Source organism: Armigeres subalbatus, chromosome 3, assembly GCF_024139115.2.
Source record: "Armigeres subalbatus isolate Guangzhou_Male chromosome 3, GZ_Asu_2, whole genome shotgun sequence".
Taxonomy (NCBI): domain Eukaryota; kingdom Metazoa; phylum Arthropoda; class Insecta; order Diptera; family Culicidae; genus Armigeres; species Armigeres subalbatus.
In genome coordinates, this window is record NC_085141.1 from 354,155,405 (window position 1) to 354,174,610 (window position 19,206).

Sequence of the window (19,206 nt, forward strand, 5' to 3'; positions counted from 1 at the left end):
AAGCCATATGAATGGTGAACATTTGAAATTCTATCCCGCAAGCAGGCAGACCGAAAGGAATTCCGTTAACGACTCTACTCGAAAAAAATATGGGACCTTTTTCAACTCGTGCCGGAAAAGTACAGTTTTTTCAGTTAATGATTTAATGATAATTTATAAAGTAAATGCTGGACAATGTTAAGAAAGGGTTTCCGGAGAATACGAACAGTTTTTTAAAAGCTTTATCCGGAAGTTTCTTTTTATAAAAAAAACACTGCCCTCTCTGAACTGCAAATAAGGTTATGTTTTACCGAAATCCGTGAACACTTCGTAGAAGTAGGGTTATCCGGTACTTTAAAGAACCGGAACTTTAAAGAATATCCAATTTGAACGAAACAGTGGTACAAACAATTCCAAACAAACAGAGACATTGTTTTGGAAGGTTCAGGTCAGAATTAAAGGCCTAGTATCCAGGCTCTAGTCAAAATTACGTTGAGGACTCGGTTGAGGATAAGGTGAAAAACTCCGGTAAGGTATCGTATCTGTCCTTTTCTGTGGTACCTCATGCAACTGGGCGGCTAGCATCAATGTTCATGTTGAATATATCTCGAATGGTAAGTGAAACAAACGAAAAAAACAGTCAACTTGGCTATACTAAGAAAATATAATTCATTGTATTTTAAATTTGGAAGGAAATTAAATACATTTTAAGCTTTTTCTTTGCAATATTATAATAAATGAAAAGGTGGATTTGTGCGAAAAATGATGCCTGTTATTAGCATCTCCAAGAAATCAAATGTTTTTCGGGTGATTGGAATTAGGAACACGAATGAACGGAATTAGGAACAATGCCATTTCAGATGATTGGAATTAGGGCCACATGATTGGTCAATTTTGTTTTCACTACTAGAGCCTAAGTCTATGAATGCATCCCAACATATTTTATTTTCAATTGTATATAGAAAATGACACTATGTAGCGAAATTGCAGCTTCAAAATACTAAACGGCTATTTTTTAGAGCTTTTAGACATAGCGCATTGTCTTAGGTGAACGGAATAAGGGCACAGCACGGTACCTATTATGCCAAACGACCATTAGGCCAATCGACCATTAGGCCAAATGACTTTAGGCCAAACGACCTTATGCCAAACGACATTAGGCCAAACGTGGCACAATCGTGTGGGAACCTTCTTCTTTTTATTGGCATTACATCCCCACACTGGGACAGAGCCGCCTCGCAGCTTAGTGTTCATTTAGCACTTCCACAGTTATCAACTGCGAGGTTTCTTAGCCAGGTTACCATTTTTGCATTCGTACATCATGAGTCTAACACGATGATACTTTTAGGCCCAGGGAAGTCGATACAATTTCCAATCCGAAAATTGCCTCGACCAGCACCGGGAATCGAACCCAGCCACCCTCAGCATGGTCTTGCTTTGTAGCTGCGCGTCTTACCGCACGGCTAAGGAGGGCCCGTGGGTGTGGGAACCTAAAGTTAAGTAATCTCAAGTTTACAAAAGTTGTGTAAAATTTACCTAACTTTTGGTTAGTTTCTATTTAAAATTAAGTATATTTTACTTAATATTAAGTGAATTTTACTTAATTTTAGGAAAAAATTGCTTAATTTTGTGTTCTTACACTAAACTCCCGATTTGATTAAAAAGTACCTAACATTAGGTACTTGCTTCTAACCGTGCACTTATTATTTCTCACAAAAATGAGGCGTTCAACTTCCTACTTCTCATTCCTCACTGTGAGAAGTGGAAAGTGCGAAGTTAGAAGCGAGAGTCCTCACTCGTACAGCTTACCCGAGCAAAGTCTGAAAACATAATGAGAGCATATAGAAATCATATTTTGATTTCGACATCAAATTGAAATCATAATTTATGTTCGTTTTTAAAATGAAATCATCATGATGGATTGCATATTTTGATTTCATTTTGCTGTAGATTTCTAAATTGCGTGATATGACATCTGACTGTGAACTTATTTTGTTATCGGAAACCAATATCAAAATTAGTTTTCGATTTGCTCTCATCGATAGCAGTAATAGTTTTCGATTTGATGTCATAGTAAGATTTTTCTGCTATACGTTTTGTTATTTTAACCGATATCAAATTAAGTTATCATAATCAACTATTTCATAACATCAAAATAAGTTATCAATTTGCTCTCAGGCTTTGCTCGGGTATTCCTCACTTCTCACTATTCCCAGTGGTCCTTTTTGCCAAACGGCCATTAAGGCTGAACGACTTATTCGGCCAAATGACCTACTCGGCTTGTGATGTTGCTCCGACACTGTTGACTCAGAAACAGGGTTTCAACTTTTCGTTTCAATGAGACCAAAGCAAGCTTTTCTTGGGCCAAGGGAGAATCTTTTTTCGTTGTTTATGTTGAGGATCATCTTTCACCTATCAATATTTCTCTACAATTTTCCCTTGGATGATAAACGAAAATCTTGCCTATTAGATAAAAATCCTTTTTGTTTCATCACTTTCACCCACTCACTCATTTTTCGCGAGAATTATCGCAGAACAAATACAAAATTGTATGGCCGCGCCGGGATTCGAACCCAGAATAGTAACAATAATAGCCGCAGTGATGCGCTTACTCTAGCCACACCACCACGCTATCTGTATGAAAGCATTAGGTTATTTTTGTTCTACATGAGCTATTTGCATTGAAGATGCCACGAAAAGACTCGAATATGAAAGAAAAAGAGCAAACCAACGTTTGGCGGCAATCGAAGTGAGCGAAAAATGTTTATCACTCTCCAGGCTGTTTTTCTTTCCCGAAAAGCGATTTTTTCGTGAGGGAGCATCCTGTGCTCCTGAGATTGAGTGAGCGATACGAACCCTGCTAAGAAATCAAGATCAACTTTAGCAGTATATTCTATGCTATCAACGGGCTGTGTTACTTAACCGCATATCAACTAAATTAAAATGAATTTAATACCTACATCATAAATCTACATATACTAATCATATAGGTACTAAAACATGTAGTAATTAGTTTGGTGTGCGAATAGGTAATAAACATAGTGGACGAGATAGGGATGCTGCCCAAATAGATCTTCCCCCTACCAAAATGCTATTTCCGGTTTGGTTTCCATATTTAAAATAACAAAAATATGTATTTTGGTACTGTAATATATTAGGACTATGTCGGTAAACCGAAATAATGAAATAATACTTCTCATATTTAAACAATTAATTAAAATTCAAATAAAACTCACATTATCCGTCGTCTCCGGAAGCCCACTTTGCTCTGCTTCGGTAACCCCGCTACCTGCCAAGAGTGCAACATCCTGCATTGACACGTCAGCCGATTCATCCGCGCTGGTGGCTGTCGCTTCGCTGGCATCGACACCATCACCTTCCACCGATTGTGATAACTCACCACTTGCCGTTTGACTGGAACCAACTTCACCGGCATCTTCTCCCGAAGCACCACCAGTAGCTAGAAGGGGTTGATCATCGAAACCCCCAGCGGAGGTGACTCCCCCATCACTGGTTAATTGCTGCAGCTCTGACGATGAAGCAGAATTTCCCACCATCGGTTGATCCTGGTCGATAACGCCTACATCGTGGTTACCATCAGTACCTTCAGCAGCTGCAGTGTTACCCTCCGCTGTCGATTCACTCTGAGCAAGTGGGTCTTGTTCTTCCGTCGATTCTCCATCCGGACTTTCAATCGCTGCTGCGCCTCCAAAAAGCCCTAACCGTACATAACGTGGCAATGCCCTCGGTAATGGTTCTTGCATTACAACATCTTCATCATCGTCATCGGAAGATAGGAAGTCGTTGCAACCATCCAGCTGTTCGATAACGCCTGGCCATAGTTTCATCTTTTTACTCTCGGATACACCTTCCGTTAAGTCGACTTCCATGATTCGAGCACCCGCAAGCTCCTCTTCCTCATCCGAATCGTCCGATTGAAACAGATCGTAGCATCCATCCATCTGCTCAATCTGGTCGCCATCATTCTCAATTAAGCCGGCTTCAGCAGCCAGAACGGCAAATGCGGCGTCCCTCGAAACCTGTTCTTGCTGTTGCTGCTGTTGTTGCTGTTGAAGTTGCGCTTGCTGTTGTTGCAGTTGGATCTGTTGATACTGCTGCTGCGTAACTATTCGAGTGGTGGCCTTCGATGGTAGCATAACGATCTTCTGCTGACCATGAACACCGGTCATAGTTGTTCCAATGCCTCCTGCAGTGCCAGCCGTCGACGACGGAACGATGGTAACCGTTTTTTGACCTCCGGCCGAGGGAGCCAGCTGAACAGTGACGGCCTTGCCACCAATGGTGAGAGATTTCTGCTGCATGTTGATGATCTGTGTGCCACTAATTTTTTGACCTGCCGCCTGCAGACCTCCAACCGGAACCGTAAAAGTAATTGGCTTTCCCCCTTGGACAGCCCGAAGTTTAATCGCCTGCCCGCCGATGTTGGCTGTGCCAGCAGTTCCCGCTGTACCTGCTTGCAACACGGTGGCACCACCGATGGTCGTGGCACGTGAAGTCGAAATCGTATTGATCATCTGAAATTTTTACAAAATTCGTTACAAAATTTTTTCAACTAAATAATAATAAAATTACCTGGGAAGTTGATAGCGAAACGAAATTATTCGCTGACGAGGTAACGGTTCCACTGACGGTACGAATACCCTGCGGAGTCGTTACCACGATAACCTGCTGATTGCCGGTTCGGATTTGTTGCCCGGCCTTGTTTGTAATAACCAAAGTTGGTTTACCTGCAACGTTTGTGGCCACTTTGCCAACCTGAACAATGTTCGGGTTTTTCATCAGAATCTGTTTGCCACCTATCGTTCCGGTGGATGACATCAATTTGACAACGTTTCCTCCAATAACTGCCGTCTTCTGTCCACCGACAGTTGCTTGCTGAATACCGCCACTTCCAATAATGTTAGATGTGACAATTTGTTGCTGTTGCTGAATGGTTCCAGCCACCGTTCCTTTTTGTAGTACGTTCATTTTCGGTAGGGTTTGAACCGTCATTCCCTGACTGGTTTTGACGAGAGTAACAATCTGGGGTTGATTGACAGTCACACCGCCAGCGTTGTTGATCGTACCGGTGGCAGTACCGCCACCAGCTCCGCCTACAATGGTCAAAGGCTTCTGCAGAATAATTTGCTTGCCGCCTAATGTAGCGGTTGTTGTAGTTGATCCAGCAGGTGCACTGACTATACGCTGCTGTTGCAGTTGCCCACCTGCAGTGACAATATTCTGACCCCGTAGAACCGTGGCTGTCTGTTGTCCACCAACTTGCTGAACAGTCGCAGTACTAACATTACCCATTGACTGTTGGGTAGCGATTCGCACTTGTTGCCCGGTCGACGAGAGCACCCGAATGGGGGTTCCCGCCCCGGTTGTGATTTGTTGAGCATTGGAAATAGCACCCGTGCCACTGACCACACGAATCGTCTGCGGCTGTTGCTGGGTGATTTGAGTGACTTGTTGTTGCTGAACGATCTGTTGACCCTGGACTTGAGTCTGTATAATCTGCGTGGGTTGCTGTTGGAGAATCGGAGAACTTGGCGTGAGCACCGTCTTCTGTTGAGGCTGCTGCTGCTGTTGCAGTGGCTTGGCCGCTTGTACCTTGGTAACAATGCGCTGCACAGGAGGCGACGTAACGGTGTGCACCGGCGACGATGGTATGGTGGCCACAGCAACCGGTGTTGGCGACTGCAATCCAGGCGGATTGTGCACCGGACTGCTGATGGCTTGCGCAGCAGCCTGGAGGATGTTGGGGCTGGCACTGCCTGCCAGCGGTGATGCCGACGGGTGGACGACGACTGGCGATGGTGATACGGCAATTGGTGAAGCCGCGGCTCGTCCAGGAAGGGTTTTGATGACTGAAGGGGGAAATAAGAAGAAAATGTTGAAAAGAATCCAATTCAGTCGTTATTTCTACCAAAGTTTGAAATATAGCATCAAGATCAAAAAATATTGTCTTCAGTTCAGATACGGAAACAATCACATTTTTTTACGTTTTTTTTTTTTAATCTTTTTTATGTACTTACTTGGTTGCTGTAACAGCGGTTCCCCACTGGTGAGCCCTGCCGGAAGTTGAGCTGCTGCTGGAGACATTGATCCTGCGGCGGCAGCAGCTCCGGCTGCAATGCCAACTGCAACCGGCGACTGTTGCGGAATACCAACAATTGGGGCTGCAGCAATAAGTGCCGACGTATGGGCCGGAGAAGCCGCGGCAGCTGCAGCCGGCGTCGGGAGGATGCTCGGAACCGGGGTGGGTGCTGGTGCCGCCGGCGGCGTTGGTGGTGGTTGCGGTATTTTCTGAACTTCCAGAATGTAGCACGCTGCTGAAGGTACCGAGGGCCAGCATAGTTCCAGCGAATGGGTCGACGCACGAACCAACTGAACTCGTGAAGCGGCTGTCGGTCGTTCCACTTCCAAGTACCAGAGATCTTTGCAACAAACCTGTGTGAAATGAATGGCGTTGTTACGTTTCATATTTCAAATAATACATTTGAACGTTTTGATAACAGAGCATAGAGAACCTAAAAATTACAACGATAGGAAGCTGCAACAACAGATGTCGGCACTTCATAGAGAAATTTAGAAAGAACACAAAATCAAGGCAAAAACTTAAAACCAACGTAAAACATTAAATTAGGTAGTGAAAGAGCTCTTAACTAAATTAAGAATCAGTGTGAATTTGGTAAAGTATATCGTAGTGAATGAAATCAGAGCATGGATGAAGTATGATGAACAAAATTTTACGCGTTCGAGAATATCCCAACGCATAACATTTTACTCCAATTCAAAAGTTGCTTGAGCATTTTTTCAAAGGGCCCCTCGAATAATTTTTCATGACGAATGCTGAACATCCGAGCCGCTTCCGGTGCGTGCAAATTGGAAATAAATGCTACATCAAAAGCTTCCGCCCTAATCGTACTAGGCATAAACATTTGTATACATAAGCGATGAAGCATAAAAGTGTTGCATTTTTCGATGTTTTCAATTGAAATCGTTCACACCGATAACTTAATTGTAGAAAACAGAGCTCACCCTGACCTGGTTGTTCCAGGCCTTCCTGTAGCCATCGCGTCCGGACCAGATGTACAGCCGGGTGTGGATTCCTACGGCGCAGTGTCCGGCACGGGCCCGGGGCATGTTATCCTCCTCCGTGTCCAGATCCAACTCCTCCCAGTTCATTGTTTCTGTTGAAAATAAATGAGAATGATTATAATTTAGATTCATTCCACTCCGACCCATGACTTACCGAGATTCAAGCATGCGAGCGTATTGGTGCACTTCCATTCTTTTTCGTGCTTTTCGGCTTTGACGTCTTCCATGACCAATGGGACCCATCCCCCAAAGACGTACATTCGATTTCCGATGAGAGTTGAGCTGTGCAGAGATCGAGGTAGCGGAAGCGGACCACTGGTTCGCGGCCTGGTCCAAGACATTGTATCCGTATCGAGCAGCCACAGGTCGCCCAGCCGACATCCGGACATGCCACCGTAGATGACCAGCCAGTACTTCTTCTGTTGCTTGTCGTACCACGAAACAGCCGTGTGCGACTCTCTTGGCGGAGGACTCTCCCCGAAGGTCGTCGGTATCTCCCACTGCAGTTGGTTGTTCTTGATCTCCAAAATGTACAAATCGTTCAAATACTTGGGGATATTGTTTTTCGGATCGTCGCTTTCGTTGGCGAGGCCACCGAACAGATAGATTTTGTCTCCGACCAGGGTGAAGCTGTGCCCTAACCGTCGGCAAGGTGGCAACCCGGACTCTGGGGGTTTCGGCTTCAGCTTTTTCCACTCCCATTTGGTGGCCTGGAGTTCGTACAGCTCGTTCGAGTACTTGCCGTACTCGACCATGCCTCCGAACACCAGGATGCGGGTTCCATCGACAACGAATCCGTACGCGGCACATCCGGGTGGCACATCGCCCTTGGTTGCCGGCACGTACCACTGGTTGGTAGCTGGTGAGTGAAATACAAAACAGAATTGTGATTTTACTTAATGTAGAAAAAACAAGTGTGTGGCGTTGAGCATAATGAATATTATCAGATTTAATGTTCGCTCTCGTTATGATGTCCAATGCATCGCACTCAAGGATCGACCTGCCCTCACAGAAGGAGCTAATCAAACCGAATGCTAATAAAAGGCTGAGAATTGATCATCATTTGGATAATTGGTGGAAATTATAAAATAGGTTTATGATAAGCCAAATCGATTAGTTAAGCAAAGTGTAATGTTTTTTGAGTTCCAGAGGGTTATGGGCCCTGATCGCAAAGAAGTATATAAGCATGAGTGAACTGAAAACATGCGTACAGAAGTCTGAAGATGCTATGGGAGTTGTTCCTTATTCAAGAAGGACTGCATGAAGCAGTGATCTTTGCAAAACCGCATGAACCAGATGCAATTTTGAATGCGAGAGACGCAAAGGAAAGGGCAGTCAAAAGGGTGTCGCTACAGAATAATCTGATTTGCCACGTGATTCTTGCACAACTGTTTTCGAAGGGCGCCCTCACCAACCATCGCTGAAACGACCTCTTGCAGATGATCCGCTGATTATCAAACCACTAGCTGGCCCTCCATAGCCGTGCGGTAAGATAAGCGGCTACAAAGCAAAACCATGCTGAGGGTGATTCCCGGTGTCGGTCTAGACAATTTTCGGATTGGAAATTGTCTCGACTTCCTTGGGCATAAAAGTATCATCGTATTATCCTCATGATATACGAATGCACAAATGGTAACTTGGCTCAGAAACCTCGAAGCTAATAACTGTGGAAGTGCTTAATTAAGCTGCGAGGCGGCAATGTCCCAGTAGGGGATGTAATGCCACTGAAGAAGAAGGAGAAGAAGAAGTTTTTGGTACTAAAGTCGTAAATGACAATGACACCGCTACTGCATGGCGCTGACATGACTGCATAACCGTTCCTTGACCTACCGAGATGTTTTATCTGCAAGCTTAAAATCAATAACACAGAGATATGTTTGCTTCACACAAAACGGACCTAATGCAGAACAACGCCTAGATGAGCGACAGTTACACAGCCACAAAAATAGCTCGTGTGGTTTTATTGAAGCTTGGATTTCAATATTTTCAACAGTATTTGGTTCCTTATGAAACAAGGAATCTGTACAAACGTTTACATGTTGAAAAAGACCGTTATCACGACCGTACGAGACATTTTTGTGCCTGTGTAACTGTCGCTCATCTAGGTGATGTTCTGCATTAGGTCCGTTTTGTGTGAAGCAAACACATCTCTGTGTTATTGATTTTAAGCGTGTGAGTACCTCTCTCTCGTGTTCACCAGAGTTTTAAACCAGACTCAATCGAAAAGCTGGTCAAGGATTGCATTAAGTGCAAAGACTTAATCAATCGCATTAGTTTTAACACCACCAATAGGTAGGTGAAGGTTTCCGCTACCTGTTGATGGTGATGGTTTGGGTGGGAGAGCTATCAGATTCGTCAAATCGTCGTTTGAATCTTTGTTTTCAAAAACAGATAAGTCGTTTTGAAAATTTTGTCTTGAACTATGAGAGTAATGGATTGCGTCACGGCTAAATTGATTAATGACTTAAAGTGTGCACGTAAACAGCGTATTTGTTTAAAGTAAAATAGAAATATTATTCAAACCGAATGAGTTATTAGCAAACAAAAACAATAGTGTCCAACTAGGAAAGTTTCTCCGTCGAATGAAACTAGTTGCACTCGAATCGGTCAAGTCCTTCTATATGAATCGCGTTTAACAAAAAAAAATCCCGGGGCTACACACATCCACACACACACACACAGACGGACATTTACTCAGTTTTTCGAGCTTAGTCGATTGGTATATAACACTATGGGTCTCCGAGTGAAATTACAGCCTTCTGGTGCAACTTTGTTGTACAAGAAAGGCAAAAACCCAGATTAATCCACCTAGCGTTGGTGGTGCCTTTCTCGCATTTAGTTAAGACACCAACCTTACAAGGCTTTGTCCCCTGTCGAATAAAACTTGTTGCGAGAAAATCGGTTGAGGATTACTATACGAAAAGTTGTCTAATGTTTTTTATAGCTTTTGTGCACACACATACATACACACGGACAGACAGACATGTGCTCAGTTTGTCGAGTTGAGTCGATTGGTATATAACACTATGGGTCTCAGAGGCTTCTATAAAAAGTTCGTTTTCGGAGTGAAATGATAGCCTTTCGCTACAACTTCGTTGTACGAGAAAGGCAAAAACTTAAAGAATCCAAAATCATGATGACATTTTTAAAATACGATTTATAATAAATAAAAATAACATTTTTAATTGAAACAAATTTAAATACATATAGAGTCCATGTGCCATTTTTTTCGAGACCCTGATCTCGGTTTCATTAAAAACATTAACTTATATATAACATGAATTTTACCAAACCTAAGTTTCCTAAGTTTCAAGTTTCGTAAAATGTGATCCAAAATCTTGAAATTGAAGCAGAAATTGCTTTGGAACTCTAAATTTCTAACTAGAAAATTTCTAGGGTTTTTTTTTCAGAAATTGTGCAGAAAATACTTCAATCCTTGTGAAATATTTCTCCAGGAGTTCAAACGGAAATTCCAACAAAAATCCGATGGCAAATGTCAGTACAAAAACTTCCAGAAATTCTTTCATACCATAAATTCGAAGCAGAATATTTTGTAGACATGCCTACTGTCTTTCAGGAATTTCCGCGGAAACTGCACGTCAATTACTATATAAACTTCTCCGCGAATCCCTGATAAAAAAATCTCCTTCAAATACAAGCGGATTTTTTCATGAATTCCGGTAGAAAGCTTTTTGAGAATTCCTGTAGATATTGTTTGGTAAATTCCTAAGAAAAACCTTCCGAAAATTATTTCCCAAATTCAAGGCGAAATTTTTACGGAATTTTACATAAAGATTTATGCGGTCATCGCTACTGAAATTATAGTGAAAGCAGTAGCGTCGCGTGACCTCACTTTTTACCTGTGCACTGACCCAAAAAATGAAAATTTTGATATTTTGACAGTCCGAATGGAAAATAAAATTATCAGAGTCGTTTAAACTAATCAAAATCTAGTATTCCTTAAATTTAAGTCCAGTGCACAGATAGATTGAGGTTAGGGAAACGCCACTGAGTGAAAGTTCTTCTAAGAGAAAATAAGTTAGGAAGCTTTTTATAACGAAGGTGAATTTTTCTCTAGATACAGATTAGCAACTTACCCAACTTAGGAAGTAGTGTGCTGGATTCGCCTAAAGATGCGCTAAACAACGCATCAATTAGTTTGACAGATAAAACTTCGGAAAAAAATTCGGTTCGGAAGTCCCGATGTCCGAATTCTAATGTGGTGCTACGCCGACAATATCATGCTGTGTGGTTCATCGTAGAGGGGTTAATCAATCAGAAACCAAGAAATATCTCGGAATTATGTCAAAATTGACGTGACAAAAAATGGATATTCAGAAACGATGAAAAATGACAACAAGTGAAGTTCTCACCCTTATAATGCTTGGTTAACGAGTTCTCAAAAGTAATGCATTCAGAGGCGCCTCGTCCATACGTTCTACCTGTTCATGGAACAGGTAACCATTTTTAGTTCAGAAGTAGGAAACTAATGTCCTTACAATTGATTTCTAAGCTATTAATTATTAGGGCAAATAATTACCCAGTAAAATTTTCAAACAAAGTTTCACGTAATACTTCCAATGATGGTGTAATATCTAACCAAATAAAATATTGCGTAGACAGATCAACTCAACGCCACATGCTTGGCCTACAGTAACAGTCGCATTGCACCTAAATATGTGTTTCTCCGACGGATAACAGCACACCACTTCACACAGAAAGCTTTTGCCAGTCGTACGATTCATGATAAAGAACCAACAGCAGCGCTGCCAGAAGTCAAATTTAAAGTCTTGCGCCATGACAATAGTATTGAAATAATTTCCTACTTGGTATGCTCACTCGTTCACCGCGCGCGGAGAACCAACGTGAGCGTTGCCAGCTTTCTTCGTTTCCTCACATCATCCTCTTTCGAATGCGAAGCAGGCACGTTTGGATGCAAGTTCTGCTATGTTGCGCAGGAGTCCAACCCGTTCGACGCGCTGCGAGAACAATCAACGACGCGACGTACCTTCGGTTAGGCTGATGCCATACTGGGAGAGAAGAGAAGCGATTAGAAGAGTTGAGAGGGAAGCGAAGCGTCCGCGTGAAAGCTACCTCAATGAGCGATATATGGAAATCGCTTATACCTGTCATAGTGGAAGCGATGAGAAGAGGCGAGAAGCGGTAGCCAAAGAGGCGAAGCAGTTCGTAGAGTGCTTTGCCGCGCGAGATCGCAAAGGATCACTTCTGTATGTTTGTTGATTTGAGTTTACCCTCGTTCGCAGTTGTGTAAAATGGCTGTGGGTGAAAAGTATTGCGGGAGACGAAAGCAACATTGTTTATTTTGTTAATTTGGTTAAGGTTGAAAACATTAAAATATGTATGGTTTTAGCTACATGTATATGATGTATTTCATAGTAGCGGTACTCATTAATATTGGGAATATTCTGGTGCAGTCCATATATTAAGAAACACTTTGAAACAAAAAACACGTATTTTGCTGTTACCACAGACAAATGGATATTGAACTTGATATTTTAATATCGTTCTCGTATTTAGGATTAGTTTCAAATGATAGATTTTTCACGCGTCTGTGATGCGCGTTTGAACCGAATGAAATAGTTGTGTTCAATCGCTTTGATATTTGATTTTACACTGGAGTCGGTTTTTACGCGGGAGATACGTACCGTGTATTTTGAAAAGCCCTTCAACTTCAACGAAAATCGGGTTTGCGCAATTTTTGCTTATGTCCGCATATTAAAACTTCGGGAACAATCCGATAGATAAGGAAATTGTTGTCCCAATTTTTTGCCGGCCATTGGTGGGAAATGGTTTCCCTTTTTTCTGCGGATTTTTGGGATTTGCGTGTGTTTACGCCGTTTTTCAAAAAGGTTGCCGAGACAAAACGATTTTTGTGTAAGTTGTTTCCATGATGTGCGTATCTCCCGAGAAATCAACTTCAGTGGAGAGAAATGTTGTAAGAAGAACATCCATAAATTACGTAACGCTTGAAGGGGGAGAGGTGTTGTCGGCGAAGTGTGATGATTTTCAATTTTCAAACAAAATTTTCAGATGTTTCATACAAAAAGTGTAACGTAGGGGGGGGGGTCGTGTTGAAAATTTCCCGTTACGTAATTAATGGATCTTCCATAGGAGCAAACGTAAAATAGGAATAAAACATGGCCCAAAAAGTTTTACCATAGCTACGCCCTACGTCTGTTTGTATGTGGTGATAATCTATCGCTCACATCATAAAATCGGTTTTCAATTGCGACATTCTATAAATCTCCCCAACACTCTTCTCTTTGTGCTTAATATGCTTGGAGAAGCAAAATATTCTACATCTGAGGAAATCCATCTTTTTACACTTGTATTTGTTGCGAGATCAACACTCCGAAAAACGCTTTCAGTATGTCATAGCTCGCTTTGATCGCCGCTTCACTTCGCTTTGCTTATCACCAACCTCTTCGCTTCGCTTCTCTTCGCTCCCAGTATGTCATCAGCCTTAGACTCGGTCGGAGGGTTGTGGTGTGCAGAGACGATGATAAATATAGAGACACGCGGAGGAATTAGAAGTATATCTGGCTACCCGGTCAACTACCTAAATAATTGTTATGATTTTGGCAACGCGGAAATTAGAGTGTTCTTCGAGTGACTTATTCAAACAGGTGAACGGCATTTCGTTGGAATCTAAAAGAAGATTTTTTTAAATTCGTTTATTGGTTCTAAATAAAAATGCCATTAAAGTGTTCGGCATCTTTTTGTGAAAACAAACAGGATAGTTCATTGAAGAACGTCAGCTTTTCCGATTTCCCAAAGACGGCTTGTTACGGAAAAAGTGGGTTGAATTCTGTCGACTACCTCCTAATCAAAACGTGACGGTAAATTCCCGGTTATGCAGCGTAAGTTATCTAAGAAATTGTGTTCGAATTGATAGTAATTATTGCATGACCATCAAACTGCAGCTCCATTTTCATTACGAACGAGATTTATACATAGCCACGGCTGGTGGAAAGTTGCTAACTGCTCCGGGTGCGGTACCATCTTATGATGCTGTTCCGGCTCTGAACCGGAACGAAGAAGTAACAAATGTCGAGGTAAATATTTAAAATAGATTATATTTATTCAATGATCTTTTGTATAGTGTTATTTATATTTACACGTTTTTTCCTAGAATACTGAAGAAGTTCCGTATATGACAATCTGCAATCAGCAACTATTGCCGCCAAGCTGCTCCAATGAAACTATTGGAACGACCATTACAGCATATTCTAACGAACAGCTGGAGTCGTCCATATTACCAGAGAGACTCGAAAAATGTAAAAAACCCAGGTATGAATATATTGCATGACGGAGCTGCTTTCTAAGCTATAAAATCATCTTTTCTTCATCTCTTAATTTCTCAGACTAATCCGAACCATCCAGAAGCTTCGATACAAAAGTGTACTGAAAGATAAACAACTAAAAAAACTTCGACAAAACTTGCGACGCACCGACAAATGCTTTAAGTGTCAATCGATGACCGCTGTATCGAAACTTTTCAATCCGGAGCAAGTTAGGTTATTAGAAGGCAACATAAAGCGAGTGTCGAAGTGGTCCGAACAAACAATCACGGAAAGCTTAGAAATGCGGTTCGGTTGCGGCACCAAAGGATATAATTACCTAAGAAACAAGAAAAGTTCCCACTTCCTTCAATTCGCACTCAACAGGAGCATTTACAAAACATACATTTCGACACCGGAATCCTCCATGAAGTTTTTGCGCTTTTGAAGAAAAAGGTTGAATGTATGTCTACCGCTTCGAAGGATTGTGGACTTGTGCTGGACGAAATGGCGATCGACCAAAGTCTCTCATTTTGTTGTAACAATAAAAAATACTTCGGCGACGTGACAGTTACGGGACAGACCGGAAGAGCTACACATGGGTTGATCTTCATGTTGGTAGGAATCCATAGCAGATGGAAGCAAGTAGTGGCTTACTACTTCACAGGAAATTCAATTCCGACGGATTCCTCAAAACGGTCATATGTGATATTGTTCAGAAGGCTGAAAATCTTGGACTCAAAGTACATTTCACCACTTCTGATTGTGGACCGAACAACATCAGAATGTGGAATGACTTTGGTTTAAAACACTCGAGAAATAATGTATTGAGAGCAACGCACCGAAACATCCTGTCAGAAGTGACGATAATTTCGAAATCCTACCAGATGCAACTCACGTGTTCAAAAGTTGCGTACAAGGGTGGGTAAAAAATCGGTTTGTTTTTCTACCCCAGGACGTAGTCGATGAAAATAATCTGACCACAAATGTAGCTGACGTTTTTCATCTTAAGGACCTAGTCGACTACGAGAAGGGAAAAGGTTTGAAAATGGCATCACGTTTGACATATAAGGAAGTGGATTTCCTTAGTGGAAACAAATTAGATGCTATGAAAGTAGCAAATTCCTATAAGCTAGTCAATCACGATGTTGCCGCCGCATTGCGTTTTATGAGTGCAGAAACTGACAGAAAAGAGCTCCTAGCTACTGCTTTGTGGATTGAGACTGTTTGGCGTTGGTTCAAATTGATGACCTCAAGACAGTTTGAACTAGCTCTCAGTTTGCAAAAACCGGATGTCTACAAGCAAACTATATCATTTCTTCGTTCATACCGCACATTTATTTTCAACTGTCGGGTTGGAATAAAAAAGCGGTGGAAACCATGGCAAGCTGCATCAATCTTGTGCACTAATTCTATTTTACGACTACAATACTTTTTCTTGTATGGCGAACGATATAAGGTTTTGTACACGGCCAGATTTACCCAGGACTGCGTGGAGAACATTTTTTCTTTACTTCGATTTAAGCAAAAGCGCCCCACGGCGCTACAGTTTAAAGATAATTTGAAACTTTTATCTGTTTCCCAATTTATGTCAGATATTCCAGGTGCGTCATATGAACACGAAGAACGACAATGGTTGGCGAATTTCAGTGGATGTGTTCGAAATCTCAATTCAGCGGATTCAATGATCGAGCCATCCTGTGATTTGCGTAATGTGGATGATATGATGGAAATCGAATATTCAAACAATGTGTTTGAAGATGTAATTTTGATAATTCTGAGCGAAACCAAATATATCACATAGGTGGATATATTTTGAATAGCGTTGCAAAGAATTTCACGGTGTGTGATTCTTGCTTTCTACCTTGTGTGAGTGAAACTCCCTTTATGAAGTCTTTTACGAAATTCACAATCCTGAAAGATTATACAGGGACTTCTTTAATTTACATAACTGAGTCGGTGTATTTGTTCTTCGTCGCCCTTGAGCGAATATTTCGTGAAAATATAGCAAGACTCCTCATCACCAATAATAATATTCCTGCTCATCTAGCAACACTAATGATGTCGCTAAAAATTCAAATTTTCGAAGAATGTCACGATATTCGAAGAAAGGTCATTGAGAGATTTATAACGTTTAGGCTTCGTATCTATAAGCCATACAAATCTAGAGAGCAGAGGTTCGATAGTCGATCTATGGCGTTATAGCTTTTTTTTATATCTAATGTCGAATGTAAATATAATGTAAAGCGAATAATGTTAACTGATATGAATAAAAATGTATAATAGTTGAAAGTTTTATTATTTATTTTACTTGTGCTACATTTATTTTTCAGGTACAGCTTTGAAAATATTTTACGTCGGGAGTGGTGCTATTAATTACGGCGATACACAAATACCCGGAAAGCAGAACAGTGATTTAAAACGTCGAAATCCATTGAACTTATTGATGGTTTGGTATAGGGTATTTACCTTCAAGTTTATTTCTTGCAAAGCACAATCCATTTTTTTGGGGTAGGCTGCGATAACGGGGTAGGCTGGATACGAGTTGGCCTCGTGCAACTCCGCTTCATTTATTATTCGCGTATATAACACACAATCACCCGGAAAACATTGATTAACATAAACCTACAAAACGTTAATGGTAAATAAACTCAAATGTAAATTATACTACAATTCATTTAGCACAGAATGTTTTAAGTCCTGGTGTTCCGGCGGGACAAATGTCCACACAGAAACCACAACATCTGAATGTATGATCGGTACAATCAGGATGCTATCGGCAATTTCAGCAGGGCACGATCCAGCTTACTGATTAAAAATAACGAGACTGGGATGTAGTGACCATATTTATAGATGGGTTGTTTCACAGCTCGAAGCACTAAGTTTCCGATAAATGCATGATCCTTATCCTCCAGATGCTTCATTTCCTGGTCCGATCCGGTGTATTTTTTCCGCGATGAAGTGAAACTTTTGTTGTTTTCATAAAGCTGAGCATCCTTCCGTTCACGTTTACAAGCAAAAACAACAGGTTGCTAGATGTAGGTAAACTTATTTAAACATTATACTCTCATATACAAATTTATTTACTTACCAACTTATTTTAAATCTTGTTTGAAATAATTACAATACTCCTCAAACACTTCATCACAAAACTTGCATGTTTATTTACATTGTTCGATTGGTACCGCGTTTGACGGTTCGATTGGTACTTTCGGCTTCAGTCTGCGCGGGTCTCTATCTATAAACAACGTCTCTGGTGGTGTGCTTTGCCGAAAGGCGCACCGCGCACGCCTTCGTTCATACTTCGATGATTGGAAACGGTTTGTTTTTCTTTTTTCTCCTGACGATTATGCATCATAAACAACTCAGCATCAAGAACAATATTAAATTAATATTTGAGTTTTCGAAAGAGACATCAAAATTTTATTATTATAAAATATTATAAAATTGAATTATTTCATGTTTTTTCCCCAAATAATCAAAATCAATCAACTTAGAGAAAAAGGCATAGTTTTCCTAAAATTTGAAAAACTAAATAACTCGAAAACATTTCAGTGGACTGAGCCGCATCAAATCATGATACTAATAATGGTTAATTACATTTCTTTCATAACAACAAAATATGTGAGAGTTTTTAAATGCTACAGGCGATGGGTCCTGTGCACCCGAATGGTGGAAAGAGCCGATTTGAAAGATCTCTATTCTGAGCAATATCCAGTTATCGTCAACTGTTACCAAGTTAGATTTCGGACGACTCAGGAGAATTTTAAATTTAAAGTGCATCTTAATTTAAAACATTTTTGGAATAAAAGAGATTAATAAGCTGTTTATTGTTTTGTAAATCCTTTCTATTTAAATAGTTTTTTTTTCTAATGTTTGATTACGTTGTACAAGATTAAATACACAACTTTCATTCGAAGCTACTCAGCTTGATGCATATTTTTTTAGCTGGTAGAACAGGTGTACCAAAAGATCACGAGACGCCCCTGAATGCATTCAATAATGGCTTGGAAATATCCAAAAAATTGGGTAAACATAGACTTCAAATGTGGAGTCCCTTCTCAACGACATTTTGCTATCGAAAACAAAACCCTACGCTCCTTATTTACTAAATTTCCACCCAAAACTTAATCCGCGCGAAGCCTCAACCGTTATGTAAATCCACATCAAATCCGCGAGAATAGCAAAAAACCCCAGATTAATCCACCTAGCGGTGATGGCGCCTTTCTCGCGCAAAAAGGTAATAAATGTAGCCTTTACGCTTTAACATCGTCTAATGTTATGATAGAAAATTTACACTAGAAGACGACAGATGGCGCTACCAAAAGATTCTCGAATTTCCTATGTTCGAATTTTGCCTTTCGGACAATTTCATAGTACTATGAAACTGAACGAAGAGCATACTTACGCCTAAATGCGTGCAACACGAGCATCTTTATAGTACGATGAAACTCTTAATGGGAGCAAGCCACGGATAAACTTTAAAAATATTCATAGATGCAGGGCATTTTTCATAACACATTATTGTTCTAGCATAACTCTCATAACACATTGCATTTGGCATTTTGGCATTTTTCATAACACATTATTGTTCTAGCATAACTGTCTCATCACTATTTTAATATTATCTATTTTTTGCAATTTGCAATTATTATGAAATTCAATAGTGATCAACAGCGTTTTAGTCTCTGTCGGATGCAACTTGTTGCAAGAAAATCGGTTAAGAGTTTCTATGTGAAAATTTGGCTAATGTTTTTATGGCATTTTGTGCACACACACGCACACACATACACACACACGCACACACGGACAGACAGACATT

The 19,206-nt window shown here is 40.9% G+C and overlaps 1 protein-coding gene and 1 long non-coding RNA gene across 8 annotated transcripts in view; both read right to left on the minus strand.

Moving 5' to 3' along the window:
* The window catches only part of LOC134226101 (host cell factor), a 45,568-nt gene that overhangs the window by 14,445 nt on the left and 11,917 nt on the right, over positions 1-19,206 (minus strand). For 6 of the 7 annotated variants that reach the window (XM_062706652.1, XM_062706649.1, XM_062706650.1 and 3 more), the window contains exons 3-7: positions 7,238-7,942; positions 7,024-7,175; positions 6,018-6,432; positions 4,573-5,849; positions 3,216-4,514 (exon numbers count right to left, since the gene is read on the minus strand). In XM_062706652.1, the coding sequence (XP_062562636.1) occupies positions 3,216-4,514; positions 4,573-5,849; positions 6,018-6,432; positions 7,024-7,175; positions 7,238-7,942 (3,848 nt within the window). The remainder of the gene's footprint in view (positions 1-3,215; positions 4,515-4,572; positions 5,850-6,017; positions 6,433-7,023; positions 7,176-7,237; positions 7,943-19,206) is intronic. The other variant, XM_062706654.1, reaches the window with a different exon arrangement.
* Positions 16,680-18,140, minus strand: LOC134223240 (uncharacterized). Its single transcript, XR_009982492.1, has 3 exons — positions 17,476-18,140; positions 17,194-17,416; positions 16,680-17,009 (listed from the first exon to the last, which is right to left on the minus strand). It is a non-coding gene; the product is annotated as an uncharacterized LOC134223240 (long non-coding RNA).